This window comes from Zasmidium cellare (genome assembly GCF_010093935.1).
Source record: "Zasmidium cellare ATCC 36951 unplaced genomic scaffold M409scaffold_23, whole genome shotgun sequence".
NCBI classification, from domain to species: domain Eukaryota; kingdom Fungi; phylum Ascomycota; class Dothideomycetes; order Mycosphaerellales; family Mycosphaerellaceae; genus Zasmidium; species Zasmidium cellare.
Genome location: NW_022986967.1, coordinates 150,285 through 175,488, shown reverse-complemented (window position 1 = coordinate 175,488; position 25,204 = coordinate 150,285). Strand labels below are relative to the sequence as shown.

Sequence of the window (25,204 nt, the reverse complement as noted above, 5' to 3'; positions counted from 1 at the left end):
CCATAGACTTGTACATAGACCTCCAGCCTTGCGGCAGACAAGCAATACTTTTCGCACCACGGGTATATCCACATTCATTCTACGCCTAATAAGTACCCCCTAGATTCCACCAAACTGATCGCCCTGACCGACATCACCGTTTCTCGACACCGCAGCATATCCACGACGTACTCGACTCAGTCTTCTCGACTCCCTCTCTTCTTTCTCTCTCCGTAGCCGCTTGGCCTTCTTCCTCTCCCAGACCGCTCGAATGGTCTTCTTGGTTTGCTCCTTGCCCTCTTCGAAGTTCGCCCTCGCCAAGTTGACAACCCTGTCAATCTCTTCGGGTGTGTAGACAAAGTTCCACGTCGACATGAAGTCGGATGTCATGGGGTCGACACCGGGCACTTTGTCATTCTTCAGGAACGGAAAATAGATGAGTGCAATGCCTGCGTCGGGGTTCAGGAGATGCCAGTCGTCTGAGAGGTCTGACTTCAGCCGCCGTGTGGCCGGGTCGTCCATGTACTCGTCGCGTTCTTGCGTCGTGCCAACCCAGACCGTACAATGACCTAGCTCCTCCATGCTGCCATCGTGTTTCGACTGAACACTATTCAAGGTCCGCGGAGAGTGTGCCACCGAAGCAGCTTCGGCAATCTCCATGTCTTCTGTCACCTGCTCAGTGGACTCTCCTGCAGGCGGCCAACCGGCTCCCATCGGCCAGCCCTTGACACCACGTTGGCGGACATAGCCATCGACGACTTTGATCCAGTTATCTGTCTTCACATCGGCAGACGCATCGAATGCGATGACGACATCCACATCACGGCCGGGGCGAAGCAGTGGATAGATTGGCAGGTTATTAGACATGCCAGCATCCATCAGCTGAAGATGTTGAGATTTGTGCATGCTTTCCGGACAGCTTCGCGGCAGCTTGTTCTTCATCCCCAGTACGAAGTTTGGGATAACCGCAGGATCCACCGGATGGACTTTCCCAAGGTCTTCGTCCTTCTGTGCTAGTGCAGCATCCAGGCTGGCGAGTCCTGCCGCTTTGATGATTGGGCGAATCTCCTTGTAGTAATGAGAGAGCGTAGCGCAAAAGGCGCTTCCCCATATGCCCAACATCAGTGGTACTCTTAATTCAGGTAGAGCCAGACCGTTTTCGGGCAACACGTTCCGCCCTTCGTAGAATCTCCTCCCCATGGCCCAGCTTGGAATGCCTGCGTTGAGTTCCTCGCAGAAGAACTCGTAGGGCGTCCACTCAAACCATTGGAACCAGTCGTAGTGCTTGGTGCTGAAACGAGCTTCTTTGGCCATGCCAGAAAAGTCGTCTGGCACATTGGGTATCTCGTGTCTCACGGCCGTATAGATGGGCAATGGCTGCGCACCATCTTCTACATAGAAGCGCTGGGTTGAGATCTTCAAGTCGAAATCACTCAATCTCAATTCGCCTTTTGGTACCATCAAGCGTGCCGCTAACAAGAGTCCGTACACGTCAACAATGCCGAAGTCAGCATCAGGCACGCCGCGGAGCTTCTCCACAAAGCCAGCTAAGAGAAACTTGTTGGTAGGCGCCTGATTCAACAAGGCCAAAGCTGCCGGAGGATAAGCAATGTGGATGCCGATTCGGTCCTTGAGGTGGTCGATGAGGTTCTGGTGACTCAACTTTCCTATCGAAGAGTAATATAGAGTCTGCAACCAACAACTACCACTTACACCAGCGGTATATGTGACGCAGTCGAAAAGTCCAGCCTCATGTGCAGAAAGGTAAGAAGATGTCCCTGCTACCAGTGCTCGAAGACCGCCCCCGGACCCGCAAATCGCTATAGTGGGCACGTCGTCGGGGTGGACTTCTTTCTCCGGTACTCCTAGGTATCGTGAGAGAGCCCTTGCCGTGTTCTTTCGGCGCTTGCGAAGAAACGCCTGCTCCTCTGGACAGAGATCCTCAGACACACGAACCTGCGCGTCCCAGAGGATTTCAGGATTGATCTCGGGATCATGCGCTTCTTCCCAAATCTCCCAGCTCAAGGACCAAGGCGCCATTGATAGTTCATTTTGGAGCTTCGTCAACAGCTCGGGTAGAGTTCGAAGCCATGAAGGCACGATCAAGGAAGCCAGTCTCGATCGTATGGATGTGAAGTCAAACCCCACGAACGACTCGCACACCCTACCAATTTGAAGTGTCGCTGTGTCCCAAGCTGACGCATCGTCGCCCTCGGCATCGAAAACGGAGTGGCCCTTGGTTTGTGGCGGAGGAGTCTGGGTATCTGCCCTGCTCTCTGGGTCTTCATCGTGGCCCGATTGCTGTATTGCGGCAGCGCGCTTGAAACGTTCTGAGAGAGAGATCTCTGGTTTGGAGCTAAAGGCGCTTGCATCTTGGCCGCTCTCCAGTAAGATTGGCGGTCGACTGAGCCATAGTCGATATCCAACAATGACCGAGGAACCGCCACCGAGTGTGTATGCTAGCCTTCTAAAGCTCCCTGCGTGAAGCCGTGGAATAGCGCGCGGCATGCTGGGGTCACCTGCGGCTCATTGCAAGGCCAGACGGTCGAAAAAAAGGACAGGTAGAAGCGAATGTTAAGCAAATTCGTGCAGTAGAATTAGAAGATGCCGGGAAGAGCAGAGGTTGGAGCCTCGGAGGGGGCGAGTGGAGTTGATTCCGGCAGACACAAGGCAATCCTTGATTGACAGGGGCGGCTGCACGTGCCCTGCACGCCAACGTCACACCTTGTCATTCGCGTTTGCCTCTTTCGGTATCGACGATGAGGGTCTTGTGGTATCCCCAGAATGACCTTCAGAACTATGGGTTCTCGGTGACCAGATCAGCCTTCAATGCTTGCGGTTTCAACATTGCTTGCAGATTTCGGCGAAGTATTCACCGTTGATCTCCAAACAACGCTCGGATTCGTACCCGGCAGCTTCCTGAACCCTCACCTTGCTCCGTGGAGGCTGTGGAGAGAGCTTGCTGCGGCTTTCACGACCATTACTTCACCTCAACAATACCGCGCCAATCGCCGAGACGAGTTATTGCTACGAACAGTGTCGCAGCCTCCCACGAATCCAGACCAGCTCAAGCTGCAGCCTGACTACGCGATTCCACGCGATACCACTTCGACCCGATACGTTGCTTCATTCCCATGTGAGGCGCGCGAGCAGCGCCAGCGACTGCACGCACGATGGTGACCCAACGCCATGCCGCGTACGCGGAAGAGTCCGCCGAGGTGGCAGTTCTGTTTGCCAGCTTAGATAAGATGAAGTCGGTGTCGAAGAAGATCCAAGGCTCCATGGCTCGCTTGAATGAGACAGGTCGGACTGTGCAAGATGCGATAGGGCCTATTTACGGCAACACGCAACGTCTGCAGATACAGAACAACAATATCGACAAGATTCAGGCCGCAATAGACAAGGTCAAGCAGCCACTGGACATGCGGAATAAGGAAGAGCGCATTCTACGGAATCGACCGGACAAAGTGGGCTTGACTGAGTACATTGCCAGCATTGACCGTACCAACCAAGCTCTGAAATCACTGAAAGCGTCGAACATGCGCTCAAATCAAGTTGCGATCTCAGAGTTGAGCAGTCTGCTGGCAGTGGGTACAGGCAATCTGGAGAACGTGTTCAGGGACATGCTGCGGCAAGATTCACAACCAATCGAGCCATTGAAGCAGATCACACAAGGACAGGACTTTCCCCGAATATCATCGAACCAGTCTGCACAACTGCGAACCATCAACACCAATATCTCGAACTTCACATCACAAGTCGCACCAGGAACCGATCTCACCCCTTCAGCGAAGGTATACGCCCACGAAAGGGGACAGTACATGTCACTGTCACTACAAAACCTGGCTACTGCGACAATCTCCACGGCAAAGAAGGTGGCTGCTGATGCAGTCTACAGACCAGGAACCTGTGCCATCATGACATACGCTACTGGTATACAGGGAATGTACATTGCCGAATACGACAACATATGTCCGATATTCAGTCGAGAGGAGTGGGGAGCGGTTCTGTTGGCGACATGTCAGGAATCATTAAGAACATTCTCTTCTACACTGCGTGATCTGGACGCTCACATCAGGAACCACTTGATCACTGACTGCTATCTCGCATACGAAATCATTGACGTGGTCTCCAACACATCATTCCAGATCGAGAGTCATACGGGCGAGCTGAAGCATGCCATTTCAGATGCATTGAAGCCAGTGCGAGAAACGGCCAAATCTTCTCTGTCCACCTTGCTCGGTGACATCAGGTCCAAGATGAACCAGATGCTGCAACTTCCAGGAGATGGTGGTCCACTCCCGTTGACAACAGATGTCATGGCCAGACTGCAACTCATGACGGCATATCTCTCACCTCTGAGCAGCATCATGCGCAGCATAGGCAATGGTGGATGGAATCGGCCTAACGATGCAGCATCAACCAATTCCGTGCCAACACTGTCCTCGTTCGATGTCGGTGCTGATGGCAAGCAGCTTTTTGCTCACTATTGCACAGACAGCATCGAAACACTCCTTTCAAGCTTGGAATCGAAGGCCAGGCAGCTGCAGAAAGGCAAGAGCTTGCAGGGAATCTTCCTCGCGAACAACATTGCCATCATTGAGCGCATGATCCGACAATCTGAGCTGCAGACCCTGCTCGGCGGGGCGCAACCGAAAGTGGACGGCTGGAAGAAGAAGGCCACGAACTTGTACTTGGACGCCTGGAAGAACGAAGTCAGCCCATTCTTGCTCGATGTGCAGTACACCAGCAAACAAATGCGCCCACCATCGACAGGCCAGGCAGTTGATTCGGCAACCATCCTCAAAACGCTATCGAGCAAGGACAAGGACGCAATCAAAGAGAAGTTCAAGAACTTCAATACTGCATTTGACGACCTCCTGGCCAGACACAAATCTTTCAAGATGGAGCCAGAGGTCCGCGGTCTGCTTGGTCGCGAGGTACAAAAGTTCATGGAGCCTCTGTATGCTCGGTTCTGGGAACGATACCACGAGGTTGACAAGGGAAAAGGAAAGTACGTCAAGTACGACAAGGGCCAACTCAGCAGCATGCTGGCTTCTCTGAGCTAGAAGCAGACGCAAGTCACGAAAGGCCTCATGCAAGGCGTTGTGTTCAGCATCGAGGAGGCTACGGGTAGGCTGAAAAGGAGCAAAAGCGTGAAGTCATTGAGCGAGATGTATCACGCAGTGCACATTACGTTCGTTGGATGACCAATGATGTTCGTACTGAGCATTGGAAACGGAACAATGCGGAAGGGTGGAGAGGTAATGGAGGAGCAGTCAGAGTTTATATATACCCACAAACGTTGGAGGCTTGCACGAGCCGAGAGTTCGAAATAAAGCTTGGCTTTTCGAGACCTGCAGGTTTGCGAGGCTGCTGGCACACGAGGACAAGCATGGCCTGGCATTGCGTGACACGTATGGCGACACATGGCACAGCAGTATGCTTCCACGACCGCACACGTGACGGAGAATATTGTGACCTTGTTGACCTCGTATCCGGGCAAGACTCTTCCCAAGCTGTCATCGATTCCATCGACGCTCCGCGCTGCACACGCGGCGAACAGCTGTAGCTTCCATCGTAGCTGCATGCGGCTTTGGCCGAAGCACAGCAGGCCTGCAGCAGGTACCATTTGTGTGGATTTGGAAGAGACTTGTCCAGCAGCACTGCAGCAGTGGAAATGAATTGTTTGGAGGATCAGTCTCAAGGTCAATGAATTCTGAATCAAATAGATAGTTGGCTCGGATGGGCAGCCGACGTCCAGACAAGGTTTGCGGAGGTTGAAATTGGGCGGCCGGATCGCGCTTGGCCCAGCTGCGACCCCTGCAAGTGCCAGGCAGTCCCCTTTCCTGAATCCTGGCCGACAGCACCACCAGCAACTTCCACTCCTCTCCCTATCACCGCCGCGGCAGCAGCACCCCGTCGACCAGCCTCTGCGTCCGCCGCCATCATCAATCCGTACGTCTTTAATACCTTCTCGACTCTCCTTCGTCTCCGCCCGCAGCAGCGGCTTTGCCATTGATCCCAGCGCAGCGTGCGCCAGTGGAACGACACGCGGCACATTTGTCGCCAGCAGAATTTCCCTGTACGCCCCGATGCCAATGCGCCTGCTGCGTCAATGCCTCGTGACGGCTGTGACTGACGCTTCTCGCATTCCCAGATCATTCGCAGAAGGCACACCACGTTACAGCTCAAAACAACACCCCGAACGCTCTCACCATGGGTAAGCCATCCCTCTCCCTCCTCTCCATCACCACACCCTCATCCCCATCCGCGCCTCCGTCGAGCGCACGACCGCGCGCCGCATTCATCACCACGTGGCATCACGAGCGCCCTGCTCCTCAACGACAATGTCCATTTCAGCCAAGTCCAGCAGCGCCAGATCCGTGGCCAGCACTGCCAGCCCCAACCACAGCAGCAGTCCTGCGCCGGCGACTGGCACGGCCGCGGTCGCTCGCGTCGTCACTCCTGATCGTCAAGACCTCACAGTCCGGGAGCTTCGACTGTCCGCTGACTCCAAACCCACAGCAACTCTGAACGGCACCACCGCGCCGCCGAACCGCGAGTCGCCTGTCCCAAACCAAGCACAGCCCAATGGCAAACCTTCTTCGCCCCTAGTCACGACGAGTAACGCCATGGCCAACGGCGGCACCAACACTCCCCAGACCGTGACCTCGAAGGATCCCAAGGCCGCAGCGCAAGCAGCGAGCGACATGAGGAACATTGTGCGCAGGAAGCTTACAGGATACGTTGGTTTCGCCAACCTGCCAAACCAATGGCATCGCAAGAGTGTGCGGAAAGGCTTCAACTTCAACGTTATGGTCGTTGGTGAGTACAAAATGACGACTTCTCCAAATGAGGAAGGAGCGCTGACACATGTTGCGCAGGTGAATCTGGCCTCGGCAAGTCGACTCTTGTGAACACGCTCTTCAACACGTCTCTGTACCCACCAAAGGAGCGCAAGCAGCCATCTCTCGACTTCGCACCAAAGACGGTCAGCATACAATCCATCTCCGCCGACATCGAGGAGAACGGTGTCCGTCTGCGCCTGACTGTGGTCGATACTCCTGGGTTTGGTGACTTCGTCAACAACGATGACTCCTGGAGACCCATTGTTGAAAACATTGAGCAGCGCTTCGATGCGTACCTGGATGCGGAGAACAAGATCAACCGCATGAACATTGTTGACAACCGCGTACATGCATGCGTCTACTTCATCCAGCCCACCGGTCACTCTTTGAAGCCTTTGGACGTCGAGGTCATGCGCCGACTTCACACCAAGGTCAACCTCATCCCCGTCATTGCCAAGGCAGACACCCTCACAGATGAGGAGATAGCTGCTTTCAAGCAACGTGTGAGTATCATGTCTCGCTGCTTGTGATCTCTACTGACAGTTCGCAGATCCTTGCCGACATTCACCACCACAACATCCACATCTTCGAGGGCCCACGCTACGAGCTCGACGACGAGGAGACGATCGCCGAGAACAACGAGATTATGTCCAAGGTCCCATTTGCCGTTGTCGGTGCCAACACCGAGGTCCAGACTCCTGAAGGACGCAAGGTCCGTGGCCGTCGCTACCCATGGGGTGTCATCGAGGTCGACAACGAGGAGCACTGCGACTTTGTCAAGCTACGACAGATGCTCATCCGAACTCACATGGAAGAGCTGAAGGAGCACACCAACAACTTCCTCTACGAGAACTACCGATCCGACAAGCTTACCGCTATGGGTGTGGCCCAAGATCCTAGTGTGTTCAAGGAGGTCAACCCAGCCGTCAAGCAGGAAGAAGAACGATCGCTGCACGAGCAGAAGCTGGCCAAGATGGAGCTCGAGATGAAGATGGTCTTCCAACAGAAGGTGCAGGAGAAAGAGAGCAAGCTCAAGCAAAGCGAAGAAGAGCTCTACGCCCGACACCGCGAGATGAAGGAGCAGCTCGACCGACAGCGGGCGGAACTCGAAGAGAAGAAGGTCAGAATCGAGAGTGGACGGCCAGTCGAGGAGAAGGGTCGCAAGAAGGGCGGCTTCTCGCTCCGCGGCTAGAATTGACATTGAATATTGAGCGAGGTGTTTGCGTGTTGATGTCTTCTGGGTTGTGTCGAGACTGCATGGTGAGGCATTTGCAGCGGGTCAGATGTCCCACTGTCATCTGCCCCCGAGCGTGTGGTTGAGAATGTTGCGAGCGGGTTGTTCTAATGTCACTAATTTAACATTTCCACTGCAACCATCTCACCAGGCTCAACACTCCCTCGGCCCCAGCATCAGACCTCACTACCACGACGCCTCGCTCAATCAAGTCACAAACCAGACCGATTGTACCGAAGTTCTCTGGAAGGCTTTGGTCAACGACAAGCAAACGAAAAGCAAAGCGAGCAAGCAAGCGTGTGTATTTTGGAGGATGGACCGTGGCATGGAGGCGATGGGGATGGGAGCCGACTATTGTGTTGTGATACCAACAGCTACTTCATTCTTGTATTTGATTTTCTACTACTGTCTCTTTCTTTGGCTGGAAGATTGGCTCCGACTGTCTCAGACCGAGAAAGAAAGAATCGAAATATGATTTCCTTGGTTGTGCGAGGGAGGGAGAGTGAGAGATAGTGTGAAATAGGAAGCAGAGAAGAGAGATATAGTCGACGGTATTTCCCATGTTGGAAGAATGGATAAGAAGAAGAAGCAGTCCACGTCATCTCTTTCCTCTCCTGTCTCTTTCACATGCTGGGTGTTGTAGGTGGCTTGCCTCTTGCCTCGCCCTTTGCCCTCGTTTCGGTGAAATCCCGAGGACGAACAACTTCTGCAATCCAGCGGTCCATCCAGCCAGCATTGGACCGTTTCGTCGATGACCTCGCGTTTCATGAGAGAAGATCTTGCTTGGCGAGCACAAGCGAAAGGCTTGGGGTGGGTGTTGTGTAAAGGCATAGCTCTGCTGACTTATAGCTGCGGTGTGCGATTTTGGCACTACCTTCAGTAGAAGCTCTGCGCCCAGGACGGGAGTCGATCGGGAGGGTTTTAAGAGAACAGGCAAAGTCAAGTCAATGGGTTTCAGGCCGCGGAGGGCTCAGCGATGTCGTGACGTAGGGGAGTCGAAGAGACCGAGAACGGCATGTGCTGGAAGAGAGATTGCAACGAAGTAGCGACAGAGTGAGTACTATTGGGGGATCATCGGACATTTTTGAATTCCTTCCAAGAATTGGTAAGGCAAGTCATCAGCAGCAACTTCGCAATCGGGGTAGACTTCGTCTGGTTCGGTCCGACGGTGCTTGTGAGACAACGTTGGTAGTAGTATAGAGGTAGCGATATAGGAACATCATCTTTAACCACGACGACCAGATGAAGTAGTCTCGGCGATGCGTGCGAATCGAGAAGCAGCTGACCTCCATCATCGGCGCCCGAATTCATCACGCCGTCTCTCAGGAACGCTTTCACTTGCTGAACGAGTTCTGAAGTGGTAACAAACACGCAAAACCTATTTAGCGGGTACGAAGCCGACGTTGCCGCAGACGCTTCGGTCTCAGGTGCAGCCCGAGAGTTTAGGGGATGCGATTGGTGGTTCGGCGGGGCTCGAACCGATGACGGAGTTTAGCGATGGTGTTTGGTGGTGCCGGTGTCGTTGTTGAGCGCAGGTGTGTTCGCGTTTTGGCTTTCATTGAGACGTCATGGTCTGGAGGAGACGGAGAGAGAGATAGGTAATTTTTGGGTGGTGGTAGGAGTGGAGGCGAAGATGGAGTATATAGGTGGTCCGGAGGCGGACGTGTTGGTCTGTTTTGGTAATTGCTGCTTTTACTATATTATCACACTTCAGCTGTTTGGTGATTAATTGGCCTTTGAGCATTGTTGGAGAGAGGATTTGGTGGCGAAGAGCAAGGTTATATTGGATCCAACGGCATTGAAAACAGATATTCGCTGGCTTGAACCTCCGGCATCGATTCTCATTCCCATACCAACGACCACAACATAACTCCAACGATCATGGATCGATCACAAGTTCCTCCCGCCGAGCGCGACCCCGACAAAGACGAACGAGACATCGGCATGGAGCCCAACGACAACTCCTCCCCGGACCTCGAAAAGGAACAAGTCGAAGACCCCCACCGCGGACACGACGACGACGATGCCTCGAGCGTCTCCAGCGTCTTCACCGAAGCCGAAATGGAAGGCCCCATGCGAGACCGTCGCGGCAGCAACGTCTCCAGCCTCTCCCGCACGACCACACAACGCCTTGAACGAGCCCAAACCACCGCGTCGACAGTCCTATCCGTTGTGCGATCGAGACGGCCGCGAGGAACCTTCACGCACCCTTTGACACACGAGAAGACGGCGGCGGATGTGATTGTGGATTTCGATGGGAAGGACGATCCGTACCGGTCGGTGAACTGGCCTTTCAAGAAGAAGGCCATCACGACGGCGATGTATGGCTTCACTGCCATGGCGACGACGTTTGCGAGTAGTATTTATTCGCCCGCGGTGGGTGAGGTTTCGGAGCACTTCCACGTCGGTCAGGAAGTCAGCACGTTGGGTATCTCGCTTCTGTTGGTGGGGATGGGGATTGGGCCTTTGATTTGGGCGCCGCTCTCTGAGGTGTATGGACGGAAAATGGTCGTTCTGATTCCGTTCTTCATCTTCGGATGTTTCACGTTTGGAGGCGGTGCGGCGAAGGACTTCCAGACGCTGATGATCTGTCGATTCTTCTCTGGGCTGTTCGGCAGCGCGCCTGTGACCAACACGGGCGGTGTGCTTGGAGACATCTGGACACCGGATAAGCGTGGTGCTGCGATGGTTGGCTACGCTATGGCCGTCGTAGGAGGACCTACCCTTGGACCGATCGTCGGCGGCGCTCTGATTGTGTCCGGAATGGGTTGGCGATGGACGCAATACATTACCGGCATCCTCATCATGTTCATGGTCACCGTGGACGTTCTCATCATCGACGAATCATACCCGCCCGTGCTGCTCGTGAGAAAAGCCAGTCGTCTCCGACATGAATCCGGCAACTGGGCTCTGCACGCCAAACACGAAGAATGGGACGTCTCGCTCGCGGAGCTAGGCCACAAGTACCTCGTCCGACCATTCCAGTTGCTCGGAACCCCAATCTGTCTCCTCATGGCCCTCTACGCCTCCTTCTGCTACGGGATCCTGTACGGCTCCCTGGCAGCCTTCCCCATCGAATTCGAGCAAGAACGCGGCTGGAACTCGCTCATCGGCTCCCTGCCTTTCCTCGCCATGCTCATCGGTATCCTCATCGGAGCGTCCGCGAACTGGTTCAACCAGAAGTACTACGTCAAGAAGTGGAGAGAAAACAACTTCCGCCCCGTTCCAGAAGCCCGTCTACCCCCTATGATGGCCGGTTCAATCTTCTTCACGGCTGGTCTGTTCATGTTCGCGTGGAGCTCCTCGCCGAGCGTCTTCTGGCTCGTTCCCTGCATTGGCATCGTGCTGGAAGGCATCGGCTTCTTCACTGTACGTATCCCATCATCCCTCCCCTCATATCACGGTGCTGTTTTTCACGACGAAGTGCAAATCGTCAACGAAGTAGTTTAAACACTGACTGTCGCGGTTTTAGATCTTTCAAGCCGCCCTGAACTACCTCATAGACACATTCCAGCGCTACGCAGCGTCCGCCGTCGCGGCCAATACGGCTTTAAGGAGTGGTTTCGCAGCCGCTTTCCCCCTCTTCATCAGCCCAATGTTGCACAACATTGGCATCAACTGGGGAATCAGCGTCTTTGCATTCGTCTCGGCGCTGATGATTCCCATTCCGTACTTGTTCTTCATCTATGGCAAGCGCATTCGAGCGAGAGGTGTTTGGTCCAAGGAGAGTACCCTTTAGATGAGCGTCCGAATTCTTGGAAGCGAGGTGTTGGAGGTTATTTTAGGATTTGTATCTAATAGTCAAAGAATCTTGTCCGATTTGGAGAATGGTTTGGTCTCAGCCTGTTCTCGAAATTTCATGTACCGGCGTCAAAGGCTTTCCAGTCTCAAAGTAAGCTTCCAGATTGTCCCAGCACTGCTTCTCAAAGTTACTCCAGGCAGAATGCGAGCAGACACCAACATGAGGCAGAAGCGTCACCATCCAGTTGTCTCGAAGTTTGGGGTTCACACCAGGTTCCTTGTCGTGGACGTCCAGTCCAACGCCCACGACTTGTTTCTTCTTCATGGCCTCGAGAAGAGCTTCCTCGTCGATCATCTTGCCCCTTGCGATGTTGACGACTCGAAGGCCGGATGGTTTCGCCAAGGTGAACTGTGGAGTTGAGAGCATGTGATGGGTTTCTTTGGTGTAAGGGGCTGCGAGCACAATGCAATCGACAACTCGGATCATTTCGTCTAGTGTTTCGTGGAATGTTGCGCCGCTCTTTAGCGTCTTCTCAGCTTCAAGTTTTCGCCTTGGACCGTGATAGTGCACTCTCATGCCGTAAGCAGCCTCGCATCTCTTGGCTATCTCTAAGCCTATATTTCCAAGGCCAACAATCCCCAGAGCCTTACCACAGGGGTCATCAGCCAGGAGAGCTAGCTCTCGACTCGTAGCCCAGTCATTGCGAGCGCTGAGCTGAGCATACGTAAGGTAGCGAAATGTATCCAGAACAAGCCACGTTGCCGTGTTAGCAACAGCTTCGGTACAGGCGTTCGGCGTATTGCAGTACCAGATGCCACGCTCAGCCATTGCCACGGTATCAGCGGCATCGTATCCATGCCCACTGCAGCTCACTATCTTCAAGCTTGGTGGAAAGTGAGCGACGACCTCGGTCGCGAATGGTCGTAGATCCGCAAAACGACCGACTTTGTGCCAGCCGAGACGGACAATGGCTTGGATGGATGCATACAGTCCTCCTGGCTTCATTCGTTCGATGAAGTCGTCTACCGAATCGCAGTCATATTGAATGAGGTTGTATTTCTTGGCCAAGAGCTGTCGACGAGGCTCATCAATCGCTTGGACGCTTGATTCGATCAGTAAGATATCCGGTTTGTGGGCCATCACTCGCTTCGCCAGACGTGAAGTATCTCCTGGATAAACTTGGTTCAGAATCCTCAAAGAATTGAAGTCTTGTAGCTCGGGCAACTTGGCCGAAGCCAGTCTCTGCATGCATGCGATAGGCGGACGGCAATCATCTCTTTGCCATTGATGTGTCTGCGGTTAATAAGCTGAGATTGAAAGCCAAGCCAGAGCGACTCCAGAACGGAATTTGGAGGCCCTCAGGAGCCGAAAAGGAATTCATCACCTAGCTCTTGAGCAAATTGTCTCAAGAAATCTTGCTCGGGCGATAAACCTCCAGGCCACTGAAAGGCCTTCTCTGCCAAGAAGCTCTCGATAAAGGGGTTACCGAGCGGATCGTCGCCATTGAACTCGTCGCCAGAGAGCATGGGATTGGAAGGTTCCCATAATGGCGGATCGTTGTTGGTGATGATTCTCGAGGTGGCGGCAATGGCCTGGCCCTGGTCCAGGTGGTTCGACTTCTCCATGTCTCCGTTTGGTAGAGTCACACGAGGTAGACGCTGATCGGCCTGAGCGCGAGCACTGCTGACCGTCGAGCGGATGTGCTCAAGCCGGTTCAAGTAGTCGTTTGCCGAGATATTGCCATTACTAGCCATCGACCTCAAGAGGCTGAACGCCGTCTGTACTGCATCTGAGACTGTTGATTGAGGCTCCATGACGGCAGAGATGATCAGAATCAGAGTCGAGGAGAACAGATAGTGGGAGTCGAAGTAGCCAAATACCGCAAGGCTGCCTTCAACGAAAAGCTTCGAGAGCAGTTGGTTAGTCGTCCTGGCGGCCTGTACGCAGGCATCTGCAAGGGCCAGAGTCGTCGGTGAGAATGTCTGACGCTGCTGGCTGGTGGAAGTCAATCCAGACTGTAGTCTCATCTTGAAGATGTGCAGAAGAATCGGCCGCGTTGTCTGAATGATGCACAGGTGGTACTGCATGTGAAGAGTAAAGAGGTTTCGTGGTGGTCTTTCGCCTTGTAGCCGCAGCACTACGGGCAACTCTTCGTCCCATTGGCGAAGGTCATTCAGAACGCGATGTACGACGCGGACGAAGCTCGGATTCGATTGACGAGGGAGACGGTAGATGTCGCTCACTGCATACGTTTAGCCTGTTACAGCAAAAAATGATTCGGTCGAACTTACAGATACTGCCTGTGATCTTTGCAAGCGTGGAGTGAGCACGAAGATGCACTGGGTCGCAGAATTCGGCTTGCTCGGACGTCGACAAGCCTTCCATTGAAGGAAACTCAACATCGATGTCATCATCTCTGATAGCTAGAGGATATCCAAGCTTTGAAGAGATCATCCTATCGAAGAGGTAGAGAGTCCACCAGACTCGTCGACGAACTTCTCGCTGTACTGGCGACATGGTACTTGATCCTGCTTGCGATCGATGTAGGCCAAGTCCGATGCCGATGCGTACGGCAATTCCGCAGTAAACGTGTGCTGATTTTACACGGCCGAGCGAGTTAGCATAGAATGACTGCGAATGGTCAGCATGCAAAGGTAAGTCTCCAAGCTCACACCTACTATCAGCAACAAGATCTGCACCTGCTCAATCGAGCCAACCTCGTAGAGGTCCTGCAACAAGTTCACAGCCTGCACGAAGTATGATGTCCCAGGTATCCGACTGTCTGCTGCATTGGTCTTGCAATGTGTATAGAGCTCCCCAAGAGCAAGCATAGCGAACAGATGGCAAGTGAAGAGCAGGTCTGTCCCGCCTTCACCACTGTACGCTCGATCCAGCTTATCGAAGAACGACTTCTTCTCAAACAAATGATAGTTGTTCCCAATGAAGCTATGTGCTCTTCGAACAAGCAAAGTTGCTTGGACTCTATTCGGGAGCTGGAAGTCCTTGCTTGCTAGCCGGTTGAAGGCAGGGTGGGTGATATGATCTGGGATCGTGTTGCATGTCACGGAACTGTAGCTCGAATCAACGCACTGCAACAGTCTGTCTCCAAAGGCTGTACAACTGGCTTCGCCGATGAAGACCGGTTGAGCAGAGTCTTGACCTGCGAAGAGGCCATCTTGGACTTCGAGCAACGGATTTGGCACGTCGTTCTCTGCGACGTGTCCCTGTCGTACTTGATCTGGAGGCGATTCGACAGACGGAGCTGCAATCTGGGAGGTGATGACGAAAGACTCTCGGGCCTTCAACTCTTGGATCTCACTTTCCAGTTTCTCGAGGTAGCTTCAGCTTCATGTCAGTATCCACTGCTCTGTTGAGTGTTGCTCCAGGACTGGTCTCACCTCTCAGGTATAGTAACATTGCGATCTCTGAACGGATACCGACAACTGCCAGGCTTCTTCGCAATCTCGCAACCCTGACACGGCTGCTCGCCCGAACATCGAATCTTCTGAGAATGACATCTCTCACAGCTACATTCACAGTCAGACTCGCTCCACTGTACAGGACAGAGGATATCATTACGCTATAGCTCGGCGTTTCTGCCTCTTGGCCGGTCTCGTATCGTCCATGCTCTAGACCGTCGACGTTCAAGGAGTTTGTCTCAAGAAGCCAAGTGGAGCGGGAAGATGTCGCTACGGTTAGGTTTGGGGCATCCTTTGAAGACCACACCTCCCCCTCCTTATCGGCAGGCTTCTGTTTGGCCGGGCGGCCTGTCGGCCCACGTGCGGGCAAGCCGGTATCGTCATATGGTGGCTTGTTGATCTTGTTGAAGATAAGCTCTCGTTTTCATGATAGAAGACAGCTCTCATTGGTAGATTGCGGATGTTGTTGGTGGCAAGAGCGATGGATGTCGGTCGGGACAGAGGACGTTTCTAACTCACCAGTGATGTACTGTACGCATCGTGATCCAAACTGCTGACATATTCTCTACTCGTAATTGCTGCTATATTCTATCGACTCTCGATATGCTCTTTCTGTTTGCCTTCTATGCCTCTGTCTCCTCACCAGCTCTCTGTGTCATGATCACATTCTCATCTACATCAAGTGGCGGGAAATCTCAAAAAGTACGCTCCATGCAATATTCTTTCCCCCTCCCATGCTGGTATATCCAGGATTCGAGCGAACGCCTTTCGCTATGCAAAATCAAATAGATTGGAAAACAAATCAAACATGTAGCGAATGAGATTCTCAAAGCGCCATCACAGCCACGGCACCGGCTGCGCCCAGCCATGCCATGTTGTAGCCAGGTGCCGCGGTAGGCTGCGCTGCGCCTTCGATGGTTGTGGTGATACCGCCATCACCAATTCTCGCGCCTCCAGAGCTGACGGCGACGCTGGTCACAGCATTCTGTACCAAGGTCGCGCTAGGTACACCGGTGGAGTTGGTAATCTCCATGACGTTGTCACTCGTTGAGTTGAAGTTGGTCTGCGCGAGGGAGATTTCGTTGGCGGTGATGTCGTAGACGACATAAGCAGATCGCAGGAATGTATCGCCCAAGACTGGAGTACTGGAGCCTGCAGGTCCAATTCCGAGGATACACACGGGCTGACCACGGTCCACACCGGCAATGATGACGAGCTCGTTCATGGCAACGCGGATAGTCGGACTCGAGAAGGTAAAGTCGATCGTAGTGTCTGAGTTGGCGAGATCACAATCAACAAAGGCGGCGCCCTGGTTCGCGTCATACGACGCACCGACAGCGTCGTAGATCTCCTGGGTCACATTGTTGGGAAGATACATCAAGCTGCTGCCAGAATCCAGAAGAGCTGGGACGGCAAGGTTGCTGGACAGGTTGCCCGCGTTCCCGTTCATACCGACGCCAGTAAGAGCGATGATGAACTCAGCATAGACGCCTTGTTCCTTGATGATGGGAAGGGTCTCCAGTGATCCAGTGTACTTGTCAGAGTTGACACCGCCAAAGAGGATGGAGCCCGTCGAGGCGTCCAGATCATTGAGCCACAGACTGTATGCGTTCGTAGAGATTTCGCCGTTATTCAGCAGACTCTGTGGCACATTCGCGTACGGTCGTCCGCCATTGTAGGCCACGGCCACTTCGTTAATTGGGTAGCCGATTCCCAGAATGCCTTCTTGCGAGCTGGATTCGTAACCGATACCGAATTGCTGGTTCTCGATGGTAACGTCACCGAACTTGACTGTGTCGGTAGCATAGTCGCCGCTTGACCCCGATCCGTCCACGTAGGTGATGTTAAAGTCGCTGTTCACGTAGTTGTACGTCGACGATGAATTTGCATCGTAAGTCCCGGATACTGAGCAAGCGCCGCCATTGTCTTGCGTGCAAAGTGAACTGCCAGCTACATTCACCCACAAATCGCTGGATCCAGTATCGAGGTGTAGTCGAAAACTTTGGTCTGGGGTCCCGATCGTCGCGTTCATAAAGTAAAGTGTTTCCTCGTTATCCAGAGTCACGGAAAGGGTTCCATCGCGTCGTTGCATTCGTTGTCGGTCGTGTTGAACTGGATTCGAAATACTTCTTCGTTGTATGGGAAACTCCACGACTCGGGAAGGTCCATCTGTTCGTTTTACCAGATTGATGGCATCGACGCTCAGAATAGTAGTCGCAATAGCGAGCGATGTTGATATTGATCCTCGCATTTTGTTGATTCTGTCGATGTTGGTTGATGCTGAAACAATTCAGACGAAAGGGAATTCCTTGCCACTCCTAGCAGTGAATGTGACCAGGTAGCAGGGACAAGCGATTGATAATATCAATAATTTCCATCCATACGCAATCATCCAGAAGGGCTATGACGCGGCCTAGACGATTTCGTTGCTCTCAAGTGGTGTGGTCACGATGGATCCACAGGGCTTCCTCCGTGGCAGGCGTCACGGTGGCGGTGCCTCCGAGAAAGCCGGGGGTGGGTAAAGATGTAATCCTCAAGAATACGTCTTTGTTGTGATGGCCGTTGGTTGCCGCGGCTGATCTCAGGGCCACATGACGAAAACAACGGCGATGTCAGAACCGCGGAGGAGCTGTGGAGGGAGGAATAGTTTGGAACAGAAGTTGTCGTCAACGTTGCCGGACCAGAAAGCGTCTTCAGGAGCAGTCCAGTCTCTGCCACACGCACAGGCCCTACGTGTTAGCTGACGTTGCTCAAGCAAGCAAGATCTGCAACTCGGAAAACAAGCCGGCTTCGCCTGCCGACAGCCGATGAGAAAACGTCCAGGAATTTGTGTTGCGGTTTGCTGTCATCGACTTCACTTCGCCTTGTTGACGGACGAAACAAGTAGCAGATGCGCCTTGGCTGCACCTCTCAATTCACCGTGCTGTACGCTGACCAGCATTGAGGCGCCGAGCCGACATGTCGCACAGCAGCGCATCCTCGTCCAGAAGGACCGCTGCAATCGGGTCCCCATCTTATTCCTGGGCATTCTCTGCGATGGGTGAGATTGGGTGCACCAGCAGAGCCTCCCTGTTGCATCCTGCGCCTATGTGTTGGACGCGAAGCCCCAAGACCAAGGCCACTGGCTATGTCCGGTCTGGCGTACGCAGCAGCAGCGGCAATGACTGAGGATGATTCCAGAGGATTGTTACTCCAACCCAACCGCGAGGCGGAGTCCCGCACGATCTCGCTGCTGTGAGCGCACAGCATACTCACCGTTCTCGTGCAAGATTCATGCCTATTGGCCGGTTTCAGAGGTTTCAGCAGTACCGAACACCATATATAGTTCTCAGCCGCGTGTGCCTTGCTTGCGGGCTGCGTCGTCTGGGGGGCATTTCTGCCGTGTTGCGATGCGCTGTGTAACGGGGAGAGTGATGTTTTTCCCCGATGCATGTGAGGCGAAAAGATGTTAGTGATGGTAAGCGCGAAAGATTCGTAGAGGCCAAGCTCCACGGCCAAGGTTGACCCGGTACTTGGCTGCTGTGTTTCAGCTTGTCCGAGTGTCCATCACGTATGAGCAGTCTTTTGACGTGTTTGAGACTTGCTTGATGTTCGGTATAAATCTATCTGAAAGCTTTGCTGACGGAAACTCGACCGTCGTCAAACGTGTGTTCGTTTCTCACCAACATCACCCTTGGGAACTTTATGTTAGTGGTCGGTTGCCAACATGTTGAGACGCCAAACTCCTGGGCGAGAATGCTCATGCATGCAACCTGTTTCGTTACACAGCAGCAGACGCCCGACAGTGGAGAGACATGGGCACGAACTTGAATCGACGTCAAAGTCTTCGAATTCTGCTCTGATAGCACGCTAAGCCAAGCAAATCCTCTCCGCCCATGCCTATTTCGCTAATGGCCTCCGGAATGGGTGAGCCTCAGTATTAAAGACCCATTCGTCTAAGCTGAAGAAGTCCGGCTCGCTGAAAATGAGATAGAAGTATTTGAGGGTCTCCGCCATCCAGTAGCTCTCCATGCTGTCCATCTTGATCTGCATGCCTGCTTCAACCTCCTTCTTCGAGTATGTGACATCTGTCAGGGCCGCATACGCGACCGGCGTCTCTGTGGCGGCAATGATGGCCTGGAACATCTCCCAGGCTGCGTCTAGAAGATATGTTTTGCCGGTCGTGCGGTATAGGATGAAGACGCTCTCGATAGCTTCCGGTCGAAGCTGGTACTTCCTGTCCCATACACCAACGAATCCCTTGGGTATCCGCAACCGCTTGGCGACTGCCTCACCGTCTTCCTCTTGGGTGTCGGCATGTGTCTTCATCTCGTCGAGCCACTTCTTCTCGTCCCACTTGCACTCTTCCACACGCGATGCGCATGGCATCATGTTGAAGACTTCGGGCATGACCCCCAATGGCGAATGCTTGTAAGTCCAGATACAACCGTCAGTCAGCTTCTGGCCGATCTTGACATGCGCTTCTTCTTCGAAAAGACGTCCACCAACGGCAAACATGCCACCGGCAAAACACACGAGATGCTGACCTTGGGCTTCGAGTATGGGCGGCTTCCCCATTTCGACCCGAGCGTTGCCAGACATCAGGATGTCGGCTTCGTCAGGGACCATTGGCCTCCAGAGGTTATATTTGATGGCAGTCTCCATACTCCGCTGGTAAAGTTTCTGATATATCGGCTCCAATCCACCCAAAAGTGCATGCATCTTGGGGAAATATTCGTAGAACGAGTCGGACATGGCACTCAAGGTGAAGAACGTGTCCTGGGTGAAATCCCTGCTGGTAGCGTTCAGGCTCACCGGAAACATTCCAGGTAAGTGAGTGTCGTCGATCTGTTTGACGAAGGTCCGCATAATTCGATCGACTGCATCGTACCACCTCACATCGCCAGTGACTTGAGACAGTCGAGTGAATTCCATCGTGAGGGACCCGATCTCGGCTATCAACACGACCTCGTCCGCAACTTGATGTCCGTTGATCGCGTCTTGGGGTTTCCACCGAGTGATTGGCATTCGATTGGGAGTGTCGAAGGCCTTCAATAACATCTCTCCAAATTCCTTGGCCTTTACCAGGCACCGTTTATCGCTACTCACGTCGTAGCAAGCGAGGAAGCCTCCAAGATGTCGGATTGTAGTTTCGAAGACATTGATCGTCTCCATGGTGGCCATGCCGAGGTCGATGTTCATAGCTGAGCGGACTGCTTCTTCGAACTCGTCTTTCATGTCCAGCATCCAAAGAGTATCCAAGCTGTCAACCTAGATATTGGTGAGTGGCGGCTGGTCTTGAGGATTTGAAAATATGTACATACCAAGGTCGCAGCCCAACCACCGAAGCCATTCTTGAAATGTGCAGTCAGGGGCGTCACCTCATCTTTCATCCAAGCGTGCTTCTTGTAAGCGTTCCATGACTTGTCGAATGCTTCTTTGACAGCCGCCTGTCTCTGTTTTCGCTTGACAGCAGATACCGCGTCTTCTGCCTTGAAGGCGAATTGAATCTTTGGCAATTCATGAGGCTTGCCTTTCGGAAGTTGAGTCAACGATTGCACTGGATACCACACAGGTACATCGCTCCAGTGAAATTTGCCATCTGAACTCTTCTTGGCCCCTGACGGAAAGAAAGTCTCGTATCGTATTCGCGCTGTCGATATAATACCCTCTCGGAAGCGGGTTACTGTGAAGATGACCAGCGCGGCCAACAGCAAGTATACTGTGTAGCGACGCGTCGAGATCATGTTGGGTCGAGATGCGCTGGTTCAAGCAGAGCCCCTGTTGATATTGGCGTCTAGCGTGTCCAGGCCATGTGAGATGTCGGCTAAATCGCGATCAAGGTTGACAGAAGTCGGCAGCAAGAAGTCAAAAGGTCCTTCAGGATCCCAATCCCCCTCCGTGCATGCTGTTCAATGGTTCCGCAAGGCGTGTGGTATGTGTGTGATCAGGCAAGGCGCCTCCACCACGTGGACAGCAAGAATGTGGTCAATCGTTCACCCGTGGCAAGAGAGTTGCCGAAGCCGGGGCCCGGCTGCCGCCGCGACTGAAGCTTCTGCGTCCATCCACAATCTGATCGTGTTTCTTGCACAACGACACCACCACTCTCGACACACTCCTCCCACCGTCTCCGCGCCCGGAAGCCGTCGTCAGAGTCGCAGGCGACACATCCCTTCCATTGGACCTTTACACCCCCACAACCATGCTGGCCCGCAACTTGAGGGCTGCGCCGGCGGCGCGGCAATGCCTGCGCCAGCTATCGCGGCCTACTTTCGCACAGGTCAGGAAGAGTCTTGACCATGGGTAGGCATACATGCTGATGGCAGCAGCAGCAGTTCCAGTGCAAAGGATATGCGACCGCAGAGGGTGACAAGGTCGCCAAGTTCAAGGGCCAGAAGGGCAGCGATGTACGTTCGGAAGCAGAGGGCAAGCACGTGAAAGAGCAAATCCTAACATACCATACCTTCGCAGGGCAAGTACACTGTCACGCTGATCGAGGGTGACGGAATTGGCCCAGAGATCGCACAATCAGTCAAGGACATCTACTCGGCCGCCAACGTCCCGATCAAGTGGGAACCAGTGGACGTTACACCTACACTCAAGGACGGCAAGACTGTCATCCCAGACGAGGCCATTGACAGCGTCACTCGCAACTACGTCGCCCTTAAAGGTCCTCTCGCCACGCCCGTCGGCAAGGGTCACGTCTCGCTCAATCTCACCCTCCGAAGAACCTTCAACCTTTTCGCAAACGTTCGACCTTGCAAGAGCATCGCAGGATACAAGACCCCATACGACAACGTGAACACTGTCTTGATCCGTGAGAACACCGAAGGAGAGTACAGCGGTATCGAGCATGTTGTGGTCGACGGTGTGGTCCAATCCATCAAGCTCATCACTCGGGAGGCTTCTGAGCGTGTCCTGCGCTTCGCTTTCCAATATGCGCAAGATGTCGGCAAGCCAAAGGTCCGTGTTGTCCACAAGGCTACTATCATGAAGATGTCCGACGGTCTCTTCTTGAACCTCGCTCGCGACATCGCCAAGGAATACCCCAATGTCGAGTTTGACGCCGAGATGCTCGACAACACCTGTTTGAAGATGGTCACCGACCCAATTCCATACAACGACAAGGTCTTGGTCATGCCCAACTTGTACGGTGACATTTTGTCTGATCTGTGCGCTGGTCTGATCGGTGGTCTGGGTCTTACTCCATCTGGAAACATTGGTGACGAGTGCTCCATCTTCGAGGCTGTCCACGGATCTGCCCCAGATATTGCCGGCAAGGGGCTTGCTAACCCAACCGCCCTGTTGTTGAGCTCTATCATGATGTTGCAACACATGGGTCTTACACAAAATGCGAGCAGCATCGAGCAGGCGATCTTCAAGACCCTTGCAGAAGGAAAGGTATGAATATCAGAAAATCTCGCTCTCTTCCCCGACCTGTACTAATTCACATCTACAGGCTCTTACTGGTGACCTTGGCGGCAAGGCCAAGACCCACGAGTACGCTGATGCCATCATCTCGAACTTGAAGGCTTAGACGGTGTGAAGAGAAAGAACACGAAGAACCTTTGTAGATACCTCAACAGCAGCGCGGCATTTGGTGTTTCTTGTGATGTTTCAGACCTCTATGATCCCTGCATCTTGGGAGGCGTTCCATCTTGTGTACCATAAGCTACGATACACTGAAATGCAGACAGGTCCAGAATAGCCCCCTTCTATCCTACACTCAGTCCACAGACAACACTCCATCTCCAGACAGCACTCATCGCTCAACGAATGCGGAAGTTTTTGACTGGCGGAGTGGCCGACATTGCAGGATCCGTCAGAGTCGTGTCACCCTCGTCTTCCTCCTTGCAATCGACGACTCCATCAGCCTCCTCCTTGCCATTTCTCTTCGGCGTCTTCGCCAAGCTCGCCGCCCAGCTCTCGTCCTCGTGGAAAGGATACGGCCGCTTGGCACTTGTCGGAACCTCAAGCTTCACAGACGCAGGCTCTTGTTCCTCCTTGACAGCATCCTCAGCCCGCTTCGGGGTCACATTCGGTCCTCGATACCGATCCACATCCCCCTTCGTCGCAAGACCCAAAGGCGCCGCCAATGGACGACTCTCCTTGGGCACATTCGGCGGCACATGTCGAACCGAAACCGCATATGCTCCCTCGTCGATGTACCGACCCGAAGAGAAGTCGACGTCGGGGTGATACATCGCGCGGAAGTTGGCCACGTAGTCACGCGATTTGGGGTCGACCATGAGGCTACCGGTTATGGAGTTGATCCGGTAGCCTTTCGGGATGGGTGATGGGGACACTTGCCTGGGCTGCTTGGTGACGAGTGGTGAGGGCGAGAAGAGCTCGGAGGGCGGGTCGGAGAGAGAGCTCGTGTCGCTGTCATCTTCTGGTTCTTGTGGTGGTGGTGGTGGTGTCGAGGGCCCGGATGGTGAGGCCATGGCTTGATGGCGCAGGTCGCGAGGCCTGGTATGTGATCGAGTTGATGTGCAAAGGTGCGTGCTTGTCTTCAAGAGCAGGCCTAGGCGGCAGAAGATGAATTCAAGAAGTATTTATTATGGCGGCACGTCCCGTGGAAAATTGGGTTTGGTAAGTGAATGAATTTCACATAGAAGCTTCACTGGCTGACGAGAAGCCAGCCGCACTAGAACCATTCACTCAGGCCATCAACTTCCTCTTGCCTTTGCTCTTGCTTGAAACACCTCCCATCGGACGCTCGGGCGACGCCTCCGCTGAAACATATTCCCGAAGAACACCTCCATCAGCGTCCACCACGACCTGCTCCTCCATCTCTGCAGCATCTCGAGCACCACCCCCTGGCCCTCCGACCCGTATCTCATCGTCCAACGTATCATCAACAACTGTCTTCTTCCTCTTCGGCCCAGTCGCTCGTCGCTCCCCAACGCGCCTATCCGCCTCCTCCTTCGCCTCCTTACACACCTGACAACGATCCACCACACAAGCCAAACACCTCAACCGAGTCTTCCTACTCGCCACAATAAACAACGCCTCAATGACCCTCGTCTTCTCAACCCCCTCCAACCCCCACTCCCCCTCGCCCTCCGCCGGCATAAACAACCTCCCTCCCTTCCGCTTGCTCAGATCCTTCGTGTGCACAAACGGCAACCCCCGATACGGACTCTTCTCACCATTCAACTCCACCTGCTCCGCGCCCTCCGCCGCGTTCCGCCGGTCTTGGTCCGTGTCCTCCGGCCCGAAGACTTGCGCGCAGAAGGTGCAGCGGGCGCGGCAGCAGAGCATGATGTCCATGGTCCAGGAGAGGGACTCTTGCACGCGGAGGACGGGGCCGCCGGATTTGTAGAGGGGGGAGTCGGGGGAGATGAACTAGATGGTAAGGGTCAGTTGTTGGGTGGATGGGGGTAGAGAGGGGGGGTTGTAAGAGCGTACGGGGTTGATCTCGCTCGCGGCATTCCACTTGATGCTGCCATCTGGCTTGTGGATGAGCAGACTCGCGTGGATCATGTGCAACTGCGTCTCGATGATGTCCTCGTCGGCTTTCTGTGAGACTGCGTTCGAGGTGCCAGGCGCTCTGCGGTTGTTTGGGCCGGGGATGATGTCGCCGCCTGAATCGGACTCGGAGTCCTTCTCTGCTTCTGCTTTGGCCTCATTGCGGGTGAGAGAGTCGGCCATGCCGCTGTAATATTCGTTGTCCTCGCCGAAGGTGATTTCTGGCTCGCCTTCCTTTTGGGCCAGGGATAGGGCGGTTTGGGCTTTGAGCGGGGAGTATGGTGTTCGCATGGTTGCGGTGCGGATGCGGAGAGATTGCGCTGAGTGAATGTTGTGGTGGTGTTGAGAGAGTTGCATGGACGGTCATAGTCGTCTCGCGCCTTGTGCAGAGAAGTGACGAGGGTCTGTGCGCGCGCTGGCGAGTGAATAGTCAGTCACTTCGTGCGGCAAGCATGTGATCGCGTGGCAAAAGGGACTAGTGAAGCTTATTTTGAAGAACACACGCGATAGCTATCCTATACTGCTACTG

General features: G+C 53.8%; 11 protein-coding genes across 11 annotated transcripts; 4 read left to right on the top strand and 7 right to left on the bottom strand.

Moving 5' to 3' along the window:
* Window positions 1-99: 99 nt before the first annotated feature.
* Window positions 100-2,487, bottom strand: M409DRAFT_67384 (uncharacterized protein; the record flags this gene model as incomplete). Its single annotated transcript, XM_033817378.1, has 1 exon — window positions 100-2,487. The coding sequence occupies one exon, from the start codon at window positions 2,485-2,487 to the stop codon at window positions 100-102; it is 2,388 nt and encodes a 795-aa protein (XP_033665979.1).
* A 665-nt stretch (window positions 2,488-3,152) lies between these two features.
* Window positions 3,153-5,048, top strand: M409DRAFT_55984 (uncharacterized protein; the record flags this gene model as incomplete). The annotated part of the gene is made up of 1 exon (XM_033813152.1): window positions 3,153-5,048. One exon carries the CDS (start codon window positions 3,153-3,155, stop codon window positions 5,046-5,048), a length of 1,896 nt encoding a protein of 631 aa, XP_033665978.1.
* A 1,281-nt stretch (window positions 5,049-6,329) lies between these two features.
* On the top strand, window positions 6,330-8,022 carry M409DRAFT_67382 (uncharacterized protein; the record flags this gene model as incomplete). The annotated part of the gene is made up of 3 exons (XM_033817377.1): window positions 6,330-6,807; window positions 6,867-7,333; window positions 7,381-8,022. The coding sequence occupies 3 exons, from the start codon at window positions 6,330-6,332 to the stop codon at window positions 8,020-8,022; spliced, it is 1,587 nt and encodes a 528-aa protein (XP_033665977.1).
* Window positions 8,023-10,008: 1,986 nt separating this feature from the next.
* On the top strand, window positions 10,009-11,803 carry M409DRAFT_67381 (uncharacterized protein; the record flags this gene model as incomplete). Its single annotated transcript, XM_033817376.1, has 2 exons — window positions 10,009-11,433; window positions 11,537-11,803. 2 exons carry the CDS (start codon window positions 10,009-10,011, stop codon window positions 11,801-11,803), a joined length of 1,692 nt encoding a protein of 563 aa, XP_033665976.1.
* A 99-nt stretch (window positions 11,804-11,902) lies between these two features.
* On the bottom strand, window positions 11,903-12,946 carry M409DRAFT_67380 (uncharacterized protein; the record flags this gene model as incomplete). Its single annotated transcript, XM_033817375.1, has 1 exon — window positions 11,903-12,946. One exon carries the CDS (start codon window positions 12,944-12,946, stop codon window positions 11,903-11,905), a length of 1,044 nt encoding a protein of 347 aa, XP_033665975.1.
* A 218-nt stretch (window positions 12,947-13,164) lies between these two features.
* M409DRAFT_67379 (uncharacterized protein) lies at window positions 13,165-15,432 on the bottom strand (the record flags this gene model as incomplete). Its single annotated transcript, XM_033817374.1, has 5 exons — window positions 13,165-14,048; window positions 14,098-14,437; window positions 14,485-15,145; window positions 15,205-15,333; window positions 15,386-15,432. The coding sequence occupies 5 exons, from the start codon at window positions 15,430-15,432 to the stop codon at window positions 13,165-13,167; spliced, it is 2,061 nt and encodes a 686-aa protein (XP_033665974.1).
* A 619-nt stretch (window positions 15,433-16,051) lies between these two features.
* Window positions 16,052-17,476, bottom strand: M409DRAFT_67378 (uncharacterized protein; the record flags this gene model as incomplete). The annotated part of the gene is made up of 1 exon (XM_033817373.1): window positions 16,052-17,476. One exon carries the CDS (start codon window positions 17,474-17,476, stop codon window positions 16,052-16,054), a length of 1,425 nt encoding a protein of 474 aa, XP_033665973.1.
* Window positions 17,477-19,104: 1,628 nt separating this feature from the next.
* Window positions 19,105-20,951, bottom strand: M409DRAFT_55980 (glycoside hydrolase family 47 protein; the record flags this gene model as incomplete). Its single annotated transcript, XM_033813151.1, has 2 exons — window positions 19,105-20,475; window positions 20,529-20,951. The coding sequence occupies 2 exons, from the start codon at window positions 20,949-20,951 to the stop codon at window positions 19,105-19,107; spliced, it is 1,794 nt and encodes a 597-aa protein (XP_033665972.1).
* Window positions 20,952-21,406: 455 nt separating this feature from the next.
* On the top strand, window positions 21,407-22,741 carry M409DRAFT_24470 (uncharacterized protein; the record flags this gene model as incomplete). Its single annotated transcript, XM_033807256.1, has 4 exons — window positions 21,407-21,484; window positions 21,534-21,611; window positions 21,676-22,605; window positions 22,664-22,741. 4 exons carry the CDS (start codon window positions 21,407-21,409, stop codon window positions 22,739-22,741), a joined length of 1,164 nt encoding a protein of 387 aa, XP_033665971.1.
* Window positions 22,742-22,973: 232 nt separating this feature from the next.
* Window positions 22,974-23,648, bottom strand: M409DRAFT_24469 (uncharacterized protein; the record flags this gene model as incomplete). Its single annotated transcript, XM_033807255.1, has 1 exon — window positions 22,974-23,648. One exon carries the CDS (start codon window positions 23,646-23,648, stop codon window positions 22,974-22,976), a length of 675 nt encoding a protein of 224 aa, XP_033665970.1.
* Window positions 23,649-23,865: 217 nt separating this feature from the next.
* On the bottom strand, window positions 23,866-24,966 carry M409DRAFT_24468 (uncharacterized protein; the record flags this gene model as incomplete). The annotated part of the gene is made up of 2 exons (XM_033807254.1): window positions 23,866-24,552; window positions 24,616-24,966. 2 exons carry the CDS (start codon window positions 24,964-24,966, stop codon window positions 23,866-23,868), a joined length of 1,038 nt encoding a protein of 345 aa, XP_033665969.1.
* Between the last annotated feature and the right edge of the window lie 238 nt (window positions 24,967-25,204).